Source organism: Agelaius tricolor, unplaced genomic scaffold, assembly GCF_023055355.1.
Source record: "Agelaius tricolor isolate 1412-34295 unplaced genomic scaffold, bAgeTri1.0.p SCAF_7, whole genome shotgun sequence".
In the NCBI taxonomy this organism is placed as follows: Eukaryota; Metazoa; Chordata; class Aves; order Passeriformes; family Icteridae; genus Agelaius; species Agelaius tricolor.
The window spans coordinates 10,902,364-10,915,286 of record NW_027269267.1 but is presented as its reverse complement, the minus strand read 5'-3'; the positions used below and the strand labels follow the sequence as shown (position 1 = coordinate 10,915,286).

General features: G+C 35.0%; 1 protein-coding gene across 9 annotated transcripts in view; it reads right to left on the bottom strand.

Annotated features, from left to right (window-relative positions):
• Positions 1-12,923, bottom strand: part of DMD (dystrophin) — a 1,148,686-nt gene that overhangs the window by 644,896 nt on the left and 490,867 nt on the right. For all 9 annotated transcript variants that reach the window (XM_071430346.1, XM_071430344.1, XM_071430345.1 and 6 more), the window contains exons 19-22: positions 12,195-12,436; positions 10,236-10,416; positions 2,883-3,028; positions 1,714-1,926 (exon numbers count right to left, since the gene is read on the bottom strand). In XM_071430346.1, the coding sequence (XP_071286447.1) occupies positions 1,714-1,926; positions 2,883-3,028; positions 10,236-10,416; positions 12,195-12,436 (782 nt within the window). The remainder of the gene's footprint in view (positions 1-1,713; positions 1,927-2,882; positions 3,029-10,235; positions 10,417-12,194; positions 12,437-12,923) is intronic.

Sequence of the window (12,923 nt, the reverse complement as noted above, 5' to 3'; positions counted from 1 at the left end):
GGGAATGCTACCAGTCCTGGAAACATTACATAGGTAATCTAATAACTTGAAAAGCAGAATGAAATTTAAAAATACCACTTAAAATTACCTTAAAATGCTATCTTTGATAATCAGATGCACATATTAAAATAAAACACATATTTGGCAAAAACTTTAGAAGTAAATTATAAAGCATTTTTTCATCAAACTGTTTTCATCACCAATGAAATACATATCAATATTACATACTGAATGTAAAGTTGAATTAAAGCACAAAAAAGGATGCTAGAATAGAGATTGCATCCTAAAATGTATACAAATGTGCCTTAGTAACTATTATGAGTAACCAAAGGGAATATTTCCCTAATGTGACTGATATACTTTAAAAAACCCAGGCTATCATGGAAAATGAACTGAATTAATAAAATTAATCATGCAAAAATTGTCAGTATACTCCAGAATGGCAATTACCAAAACACTGTTGAAATATCTACTGTGCATTCCATTATCCAACAGTAAAAATAGTTCAGAATCATATTTCATGATGAAACTTTAATACCTTTACAAGAATACTTTTAGTTCATTAATGTGGTAAAATATTTATCTGGTAGGATTTTCTTAAAAAGAAATTAGTCTCCTGCTACCAATGAAGATCAAATGTATGACTCACATTTTTAATCAGATTGTAAATGCATTTTGTTTATGAACACTGATTTCATCATATGCCACACTGATGCATTCCATAAATTACAGCAGCTAAAACAATAATCTGGATGAGAAGTCATTCAACAAGTTCAAAAGACAATAACTTTTATATTAGATGTGTACCAGAGGGCTTTCAGCAATAAATATAAAGGGTAAAATTTGTGTGCATCAAGAGCTCACACTGCTTTAAATGTTTTACATGAGCATGGTCATGAAAGCTCAGGACCTTTCTAAGACCAGTGGGAAAAGCTCTGAATTTGGAAAAGGGGTGGGGGTGAAGATGGGAGGCAAAGGGGAGAAAAAAGACAAAAGTTTGAATTTCTTAAGCAAAGTGCCCTGCTTTTTTAATGTGTTTTGGGAGTAGGGTAGCATCTGTGAGGAGAGGACAGGTGCTGTTCTGTGCTGAACATAGACAGTTCCAGCTTCCCTCTGTGGAATCACCACAGGACAGGGCTGATGCAGTGGTCAGCTAGAGATGCTCAGTGGCAATGTAGTTAAAAAAGGACAAAAATGTCAGACAGACAGAGGATGAGAGCAAAAAACTGAGAAACAGCCCTGCAAAATGTGAGAAGCAGCTTTACAGACACCCAGGTGAGGTTCCAATGCTGCCCTTCTAAATACCTGAAATACACTTCTGCTTTCTGGAAAGTGCTGACAAGATACTACTATATTACAGGTGACTTTAATTATGTAAGTGAATTCATTAAAGTCAATATGGTACAGCTACTGCAGATGCATGAATAAGTGCTTCAGCTACATTGAAAAAGAAGTAGAGGAACATTATTTCCAATTTTTAATTAAACTAGAGCTTTTTGCTAATGAAACAACATAATCAGAAAGAACCACAAAATCAGAATTCAAAGTAAAATCTCCGCTCATCAGAATCATGCAGAAATTTAACCACATTTCTGGTCACGTTTTGATCTCTCACTTTGGTGTTAATTCCTGCAAGCACGTAAATGTGTTCTGCCTTAGTCCCACAGCAACAAGCCACCAGGCATAAGCAGAGGCAGAAAAAGCGTGATGCACCTGGAATCTCTGGAGTTTGGTCATGCGCTCCTCCAGCTTCTGGCACTGCTCCGCCAGCTGTGCCGAGAGCTTCTTCCAGCGGCCCAGGACCACGTCCAGCTCGGAGCGGTAGCTCTGGCTGACCTCTGCAGGGCCTTTCCTGGACAGCTCTTCCACAGTCGTGCTGAGATAGGTCAGCCCTTTCTGCTGCTCTTGCAGAGAACTTTGTAGAGCCTGTGAATAAGAAGCGAGTAGAATTCACGTGCCAGGCAATTCTCTTTGTTTCACAAACACGGGCAGCACACAGAGGTCACCTTTGCTAAAACATGCAATGGCATAATTCACTGAGCAATTTGGAATTGTTTTTTCTCATACAATGTAGAAGGCTTTCTTAGTTGAACTGATAATATATATATAATATATATATAATTTATATATTATACTTGTTAATAGATGTGGTCTACATGCATTTCATTAATTTGAGATAGGAATTTGCAATGGCCCTGATAATGACACTTTCAAATGAATCAGAGAAAAGAACCAGAGCACGGAGAAAAAAAAAATAAACTTAGATAATTGAATCTGTAATACAACATTTTTTATAACTTCTTAAAACTTTTGAAATTCTCAGCCCAAACTTACTTAATCTATTTTTTTCTATATTCTAAGTTTTATTTCTGAATAAGCATCAAACAATATGTTCATTAGCCATCTGAGAGTAGAAACTCTTTCAGACATTGAGATACAGGGAAGGTTTGTAGCCACTGGCAAAATTTGTTCCACATTTGTCTACTTGTAAATTTGACAGGAAACCTGTCAAAAGACTGTGCTGCATTTTGCAAATCAGAATCGTTTTCATGTCAGCACTCGAAAATGAAATTACTGAAATCTATGTTTTACTACCAGAACTATCATCAAAGGAATATTTTATATGCCATAGGGACAAACTAGGTCTTTTCCTTAACATTTTCAATATCTTATAAAATTGCTTTCAATGGTGAGCACCATTTTAAATTCCTTAACTTCAGGAATCACTATAAGCAAGCAACCACCATATCCTGAAGCCCTGGAAACCAAAATGAGAATTATTTACTCAAGATCCACAGGCTTCAGCAGATTCATGTACCAAACTAGAGTTCTATTCTAAACTTCTCATTTGAGACATTTTTGCTTGCAGCTTCATCACTCACCTTGAACTCCCTGAGTCTCTGCTCCATGGTTTCATATTCAGCAATTGCAACCTGAGGCATGGAGAGTTTAGTTTCTGACTGCTGCATCCACATAAGTATAGTGTTCATTGTCTCCTTGTAGTGTGCAGGAGGCAAACTGTCAGAAACTATATTCAATGGGGAAAAAAAAAAGGGAAGGAAATAAAAGAAGGAAGAAGGAAATAAAACAATTTTTTGCTTCACTATTCAGTTTGCTGACAGAAGACCCTTGGTAAAAGACCAAGCCTTATTGAAGTCTACAGTTCTTTTGCAAGACATTGCAACAGGCCCAGTGTTTATCAGAACTATAAAAAATAATTTTGGAAGCAAAATTATTTTGAAAACCGAACACATTCCTTCTAATGTTTGAGATATCTCTACCATTTTATGAGTTGTGTGCCATTTGACTCTGTTATTATAGGTCAGAAGACGACTTATATGCCCAACACAACTATTTTAAATACGTGTGTTCAGAGATCAACAGACAAATCATTGTACTTAACCTACAATATAATTTCAGAAATGTCTTAAAAACAAAGTTTATGTGTTCAATGTTTCTGTTCAAGCAAAATGTTCCATTTAAGGCATCTGTTAAAAGCTTAGAAAATTAATCTTCCTTCTACAATAAAGTTGAATTTTATTGAACTGTGCTTATTGTTTCAATATTACAGCTACTGCAAATAGACAACATCTGGCACACACATAAGCAACTCATTAGCAGAAACATTCCCTCTGCCATCAACAACAGTTGCCTCTATGCTCACTGAAAAATCTGTAGACAAATAGCACGGCTGGTTGGAACTGAAACATTTCCAACTTGTCCATAATAATGAAAAATATAAAAGCTAAAAAAAAGTTGCACCCATTTGTATCTCCTATATCCTCCTCAATATTCTCTGGTGTTTCAAAAAGAAATGTACAGAAAAATAATAAAGCTGTCCAAAAAGTAGTTTTGACAAAAAATACAGTTAAAATTTTTAAGTGCAAGCTTGCTTACATCATACAGCAGTGCTTGGCAGAATGTACCTCAGATTTTAATTTTTTAGTTGATCAACAGAATGCTACATGTAAAAAACCTTATATTTACAGTCAGATATCATAACTTCCTAAAATCAGGACAATCCCTCTTGTGAAGAATGCACATTGTATGGCAAAATTTTCTCATAAAAGACTTGCCTGATGTGATTTATTAAATCTGGGGATTTACAAAAGATAGAACTTGGTACCAGGAAAGACAAGAATTACTTCCCTTATGAGGTATTTTTGACTCACAGAAATCAATAGTAATATATTCTTGGAAATACAAATGCAAACATTTTCCATCTCATCCAGTAACATCTTAAACATTTTCTTTCCTTAGTGAAATTTATATTGTCTTTGGCTCATTTTATCCAAACTTCTACTTTACAATAGAGCATACATTTAAACTCTACACTCCAAACAAATGGAGATATAATTTGAGCAGCTCAGATATGTTAAAGAATTATACAACTCTTAACTGCAGTTTTATTTAGAAATATGAAATTGAGTTTAGTGTTGTGATATATGTTTGACTTCTGTCAATCATTTTTCCCTTTAAATGAAAAAAACATCTTAAGACTAATGTATAACTTCAAGCATTTAAGTAAAAGAACAGCTATTTTTGGTAGTACTGGAGTACCTCAGAACAGTTGAAAACTGCTATAGCAAACTCCACCAGATTGCATCAAACTCTAATCCTGTAACTTTGCCAATAATATTAAAAATTTTAAAACCATCCAAACATTGCAAGACATTTCATTCAATTGTAATGAGTTATGCTTCCTACTATTGGATGGACTAAATAAGAGTTCAATGGGATGACAAATGTTGATTTAATCAAATTAGTGTCTTTGCAATTTGGTTATTAAATATTAATTTAAGAAAGCATTGTTAAATTGAGTGTAACCATCGTTTTCCCATTTCACGTTTCCAGATTACTACAAATTAGCAATAATGAAACACTTTTTGATTCTTTAAGACAGACAATGTGTCAGCATTTTCATCCACAAGGAAGCAGATTAACTTTTAGGATGGCACTGAAGAGCCTTTATTATTTTAGCAGCACATGATGGCAATGGTGAGAATTCAGTCAAGCTCCCACAGTGGGATTCACATTACCCAGTTATAACTGTCTAAATAATTTAACTCATTTATGGCCTCTCTGTGGGCAATATGAATCTCTAAATTCCCCATGGTAATAATATAAACCCACAGTCAAGACCTGTTTCTTTTTATCTTAAAATTTGTTTTGTGACACTAATATTTATGGACTAAAGTCCACACAGTAAGCAAATCTCATTAATATGGATTCTGCTGTATTATCAAAAAAAAAAAAAAAAAAAAAGAATTGGCAATGAGAAAGATCTAGTATGTCCTCAATATGGGCCTAGTTTAGATATAGCAAAACTAGGTCCATGGCAGAACTGTAACAAAATATCACAGACAGAAATCACAAAAGTGTTATTGTGAAATATCAGAATACGGTTCCCATCCCAGAGGGGAAAAATGTGTTCGTATTAATCTATTGCACTTGTAGGGAATGCATTTTTGTATGACTGACATGGTAAGCCTTGAGAACAGACAGGCAAATGCATTTGCACTTGCGTATTTCTTTTAGAGAAAGCCCATACGTGTGGAAACAAAATGTTCAAGTAGCTAGTTAGGATTTATTTTTAATAAACAGAACTATCTAAATATGTGAAAACAGCTTTACAAGTAAGTAAAATACTTTGTTTGTTTTTCCTCACTGCTTCCTTGGTTTTTGTGACCAGATTTTTCAGTCAAAAATATATTCCCAAGTCAGAAATGAAATGAGAATACAATTAGCTCAACACTGATCAAATCCCACTGGATAGGTTGCAATGTGTTTCTCCTGCAGTCATTACAAATCCCACTGTTCATCACACCATTGTGAAAGACAATAAATATAATCTATGGGACCATTTTAGTAAAGACTTATTCCCTGAAATAAATTAACAAGATTGAACTTCATTTATTTCCAATAAAAATCTCTTCAGTAGTAAAATCAGGCTGATGTTTTCACAAATTTGTTTTACTTATTTTATAATACAAATACTTGAACCATTTCATCAATAGGTCTTTATTAATAAAAGCTGTGATTTCCTTATCCTATATTTTTAACCAGAAAGTCTCATAAGGAATCTTGTGTAATACTTGATCAATGTTATGCAAGTGATTTAAGACCTCCAATTCTCTTTGTTGTATAGCTCATGAAAGAAACAGAAGGGAATAAAAGAATCACAGAGTGGTTTGGGTTGGAAGGAAGCTTGAAGATCATCCAGTTCCAGCCCCCATCATGGGCAGGGACACCCACTGGATCAGGCTGCTCAATCCCATCCAACCTGGCTTTGAACACTTCCAGGGAAGTCCTTCTCCAGTTCTACACGACTTTTTGTAACAGTAAATATATTTTAAAGACACAATTATTTTTCAGGTGGGTTTGTTTTTCATCCATAAAAATATTCATTTTTACCACTGAGGAAAAGGACAAAATCACCTACAGAGGAGAGGACATTATCTCATACACATTCATTTCACAGGCTGCTTTGTCCTTTTGATCTTGATTTACATAAAAAATAATTACTGGAGGAAATGGATGGGGTGAAAAAAAAAAGAAAAGAAATTGCTTGCATCCTACTTATTAAAACAATAAATTCTCACACACATCTGAACTGTATCTTCAGCTTGAAAGACACATTTAAAGAAGGTTAAGCAAACTTTATCCCTCAAAATCAAAGAGCAATGAATATTTTTACTAATAAATCATAGTTCAGGTCTTAAAGAAAACTTTTAGTTATGAAGTTTTCAAGATACTTGCTTAAGATACTTGCTTAATTTTTTTCTTCCTCAAGTATAGAATGATTTGTGAAAGACTATTTTATGTATCATTACAATTTCACTGCCACTTATAACCCATTTCCAACGCACTTAAAGCATCAAAATAAGTTAGCAGTTCAAAGTTTTAACCAAAGCAGAATAATTGCAGACAAACTCTAAATGGTCATTATACTGTTACAGTCACTTTAGTTTATTATCTTATAAAATTCTGCCAAGTTTGAATTGCATGAGCACTATGTAATCCAACACTCTAAAATATTGTATTTATGGATTAGAGAGAATAATAATGTGCATATGAAATAATTTTAAACATGGCATGGGTAAATAAAAAGTCTAAAGAATCTTTACTAGAATCAGAAGGCAAAAGCTTTCTAAAGTACTTCCTGAAATAAACAGAAGAAACATCATTTGAATGTAGATGAATAATTTATCATTAATAATAGCAACAGCAATGATGACAATGATCACTTCACCTTTGGGAATTACTGATTCTGCAAAGGTAGAATCAGAAGTTGAAAGAAAAGTACAGTGCATAAATTTATGAAGCAGACAAAAATGGATATATATATGACTTTTTCTTTGCCACCTCCACCTTGATACTTTTAATTTTACCCGTGACAAAAGCCTTTTTTTTTAGTTACTTGCTAAAAATCCAATTTCCCTCAGCAGAACATGTATCTCAGTGAGAACATGTATCTCCATCAAGGCCACAACTGGGTAGCAGCTCAATGCAGCGAGACTGAAAAGCAGAAGCACCTTAATGGAATTCAGTTCAGTCACAGAAGCAGAGGAGTGCTGGAATGAATCAGCTGCCACCCAGGAGGGAGTTGGAACTGGGGAATATTCACTTACCTGACACTGACTGTCAGCTCTCCCTGGGCTCAGGGGGAATGGGAGGCTGACCGTGCTGCTCCCTAGAAATCTCTCTGATGTAGCAGAAGTTAATTTCAAGACAAGTAAATATAAAGTACAAAACCTCCTTTTTCACCAGGGTATTAGAAAATCTAAGAACTTCCTTGGGAAATCAGGTTATTCATACTAGAATCATTGCCAGCATTGTCTATTTCACTCCCTTCTGTAGATTACTGAACTGTTTTAAGCTCAGTCTGACCTTTAATTTTTCTATATAGCAATATTCTAGACCTTACTCTAAATGTGTTTGGGGAGAAAAGAGAGCTGGATTGCTGCATACATCACATTCAAAGTGTATATGGATATACAGACATTCTGTAAAATGCAAAAATGGGTTGCATTTCTTAATATTTTATGAGCTTGTATCTCTTTCCTTACCAGCACCACAAAATAATGAAAAAACCCAATCAAATAGGTTTCAGGATTTAAATTAGGTTTTATAATTGGAAATGCTAGTCAAATAATGGAGAAAAACACGTAAGAAAGTCTGAGTTAATCTTTAGTATTATTTTATTGACAAATCTGCAGCAGAGAGAAACTACTAAGCACTCCTGAATGTTTAAAAAAAAAAAAAAAAAAAACAAAACTAAGCTGCCATCACTTTCAAAAGCCGCAATCAAAACCTAACCAAACAAAAAATATTTGAGGATGACAATTCCCAAAATTAGAGAAAACTGTTTATGAGGGAAAATTTCTCTTGAAAAACAGAATGGCTAAATACCCTCATTCATTAGAAAAGATAAAGAATCAATGGAAGATTAACAAAAAAAAAAACTTTTTAAACACAAGTAGGTTTTATTCACAGGAAAGAAAAAAAAAAGGATCAATTATTATAACTGATCTGCAATACATCATTCAGTCCTCAGGAGACCTTTCCATCTGTAGGAAATAATTAAAATAATTTATGTAAATAAAAGATGGAAAGTTCTAAGGTACTCTAACGAAATTTCAATGTTTTCTATTAAAATAAGGGCAGAATAAAGACACAGGGTATGGCCCATCTGTACAACACAAGAAAAGTAGTAACTGTCCAGGGTTCCATGCAATATTGAGTAAATACTTCTGTTCTCCTGCACTACAGGAGACTCTCCCCAGCCTGGTCAGAGTTTCCACCTCAGGACAGCTGTTCCAGCCAGGGCACCGGAGGAGCAGATTGCAGCCCAGGCTGGGGAAGGAATTCCCAGGAAGAACTTCACTAAAGCCCATGACATTACAGGTCAGACATTGAACAATATTTACCTTACTGGACCAATCCACTGGTTAACTCATGGCCTCTCACCACAGTAAAATTTGGTGTGGCAAACCAAACAATTATGGAAGTTTAGACAGAGGAGAAATCATAAAGAAGCCAGCATTCATGCTATGCTTCTGTTGGAAGAATGGCAACTGATTTCAGCATATAAAATCAGTTTTTTACATCTTGCCTGTTTTTCATCCTGAATTTAGATTAATGAAGAAACTTTATACTCCTTAATGTTAAATTTCTACAATTCATTCTTTCATCACTTGCTACGAGACACTTGTATTTTATTTCTACAGTTCTCCCATGCATCATCACCTCTTCAGTTTGCCTATCTGGACATATGTAAAATAACTACAACAGTGCAGTAATCTAGTATTGAAAAAAACAATATCCAAGACTCTGTGAAAGAATTTAGGAGGAATATTAGAAAAATCCACTAGAAGGAGCTAGCACTATGTCAAATTTCAAATCACTACAATAATTTAGAGATATCAGTGGTTGAAGAGGCAAATAATATCTTTGTTTTTGGAAAAAGTTAAATTTGTATTCTTTATTGTCTGATACTTTATTAATTTCATAAGCTAATACAGAAAGTATACAGTAATTACTGATCTGCTACCTATCATTAATTAGGAATAGTTAACTTTCTATTTTGGTATAACACTTTGTCCCTTTTGAAAAATTCATTTTACTAAAAATATCACAAATAATGTTTTAACTGGCAGTCATGTGTTCTGTCTTGCAAATAAGAAAGAGTTGGCCACATGATGAAAAACTAGATATGCTAAGGTGGCTACTCTCTTTGATAAGATTTATGGAGATAAATTTCCATTCTGTAAAAACCTAGAGCAGATTCACTCCTGTAATTAAGGAGTGAGTCTGCTCTAGATTTTTACAGAATGGAAATTTCCATTCTGTAAATCTCCTGTCTTTCCTCTCTACTGACTGACAGAGATGGACTGCCTTGTCTTATAATCCAGATAAACAAAGACAGTTTTGTGGTGCCAAAAAATATCACTGAATCTGTCCATAAACACACTAACAAGAGGAAGTCTGATGGCAGAACTACATTGAGTGGAAGCTTTGCTTCTGAATAGTGCACCTTCCCTTGATTTCTTAATAAAAAATATGGAATGAACTGATAATTTTTGAAAGACTAATTCAATTGCAAAAAGAGAGCACCTGCATTGCACTACTGGTTTAGCATCACAAAAGCAAATACAAAACTGGGAAAGCAAAATATAAACACCTATTCTATGTGTGCTAGTCAGGCAAATTGACTTCTTGTCAAGAACACTTACTGGTCTGTAGCTGCTTTTCTCTGGCATGCATGTCAGCAAATATTTGTTTGAAATGGCTGGTAAAAGCAGCAAGGTCAGCATCCAGAAACACTGGTGCTTGTTCTTTCTCTTTGAGTGCTTGACTTTGAGCCTTTAGCCGTTCAATCTGAGGCTGCAGGGTTGACATTCGAATTATTTCATCCTGCAAGTGCGAAGAAAAAAAAAAAATCAAGATATGCTACACAAGAAATGAAACCACTAGTGCCATGAAGTCACCACTGTTTCAGTGCACATTACAAAACTGTTTTGCTTCCAAACACATCAGTTACAATACACATCTATTCAGCATTTTAAACCTTTCCTCACAAATCAATACCTCTACTCCCAATAAAATTGTTGATTGAAATCACTGCTTAAAGCCACCTTAAAGTCACTTTCACATGACATTTTGCTCAAAGAAAATAAGAAGGATTGCACATTAAATTTTCAATCCTAAGGAACATCTTTTTCATGTGAAGATGGGAAGAAAAAAACACCACATGTTCCATAATCCTGGACCCATGTATGTTATATAATGTACAGACTAAAATGAAGTGGAAAAGGAGCAATGAAGATGCCCAGAGATTTCTAGCAGCCTCACAGTAACACATTAGAGGCTGAGGTTAAGATTAGGATAGCACAGAGCAGCTGGAAGGGACTTTCAGGGAGCATCTGTTCCAATGGCCTGACTGCTTCAGGGCTGACAAGTTAAAGCACATTGATAAGGACATTTTCCAAATGGCTCCTACAGGCTGACAGGCTGGGGGCACCCACCACCTCTCCAGGAAGCCTTTTTGTTACACTCTTCAAACACCCTCCCAACTCCAGTCTAAACCTCCCCTGGCACAGCTTTGAACCATTTCCATGCATCCTGTGCCTGGATACCAGGGAGAAGAGATCAGCACCTCTCTCTTCACTGCCCTTCTCAGGAAGCTGTAGAGAGCAATGGGGTTGTGCTATTATACCTTGTATACACTGTGACACATGCAACTACAGAATATAAAAGAAATTAGCAAAGTAAGCCAAATGTGCATTTCATAGTAGAGATATTCAAAGAAAAGTTTTCTGCACAAGAGAGATCTCTGTAGGCACAATGCCATTTTGGAAATATCTGAAAATTGAAGTAATAGCATAAATCTCAATTTGGGTTTCAATATTTTCTGATTGAGAGCTTCTGGAGTCAGAGATTTTTAAAAGTCAAACTTCTACAAGTATATCATGCAATTTATAATGCAATACTACACTTCAATATATTGCTGTTAATCAGTATTTGCTTGTAAGGTCTCCACCCACAGAGCTGTCAACAGTAAGAGAGAGAATTTCTATGATGGTACAGTGCACAAATAAAAACAATTAGGGAGAATTATAAGTGAATTGGTGTGACAGTTTTCTGTAAACTCCTGTGATTCTCTCATATTGTGATAGAAAAATATTCCTCCAGTTGGCTACACAACCCACACTGAATCGGAACACAGGGTACATAAGAAGTAAAGTGGTCTGCAATGGCAGAATTTTGGACTTGAAGACAATGTCCAGGCACAGACCCTTAACAGAGGTGATAAGCAATATTTTCTTAATGAGGAACCAAAAGCACAGATTTTTACATTAAAATGAAATGTGAAAAAGGCTTTAGGCACACAGCTCCCTCTAAGTGTCTAAGTATCCTAATAATAAAATATTTAGGGCATATTTTTAAAGACCCATATCCTGGGTTCTACTGCCTCTTTCTTTCTTTACCAGTCTTTCCTTTCCTTGAACAAATATTTTCAATAAATATTGAAAATTTATTTGTAAATATACTTTGTAAATCCAAGGATTTACTTTGTAAATCCAAGGAGTCCATTTACCATTTTTATAGTGAAACATTGTAGGTCATAATTTGTCCCACTGTTGGAACACCTATGAAGCACAATATCATAAAAAACTTGAACAATCTCTAACCTTGCATCTTTCTAACTGAGCTTTTACTGTAGCAGGATCTGTTGCTGGTGTGGGCTGTGCTCTCAGCCAGTTTTCTGCAGCAATTGCTGTCTGCTCCAGTTGCTGCAGCTGGGAGTAGAAGTCAATGATGTTATTTTGGTACTCCAGCCATGCCAGTCTTTCACTCAGCAACTGACAGAACTCAATCCAGCGGCTCTTCAGCTGCTCTGAGGCTTGTCTAATGTTGTCAGGATTCAGACCCTCTAGAAAAACAAGAGAAGATGCTTAAAGATAAACAAGTTACAAAGAAAAGGAAAAAAAAAAAGTAGGATAATTTAACAATTCAGTTTCACTATTTGAGAGCTCATAAATCCTGTTAATGATTTATCACCAAATAACAGTTCTGAATCTACAGATGTTACACATTAGTGGGGAAAGCATATCAAAAATATTTAAAGTTGCTGTCTGGGTACTTTTGTTGCTATGGGAATGAATTATAAACTACATTAAAGTACAAGAATGGGAATAAAGCAAAAAGTAGAGATACAATACATAAAGCTAATTAAAACTGCTGTAAGAAATAACCAAAGGCCTGACAGCTGGATTTCGAAAACTATGCCTGGACTGAAATTAGATTTTAATGTACAAGACTGTTGCTGGCTTTTCTTCTGTAAAAAGACTGATTACAATTAATAGGAACTATACTCCACAGTTATTTAGAGGTTTCTGGTAATCCAACACATATATTTT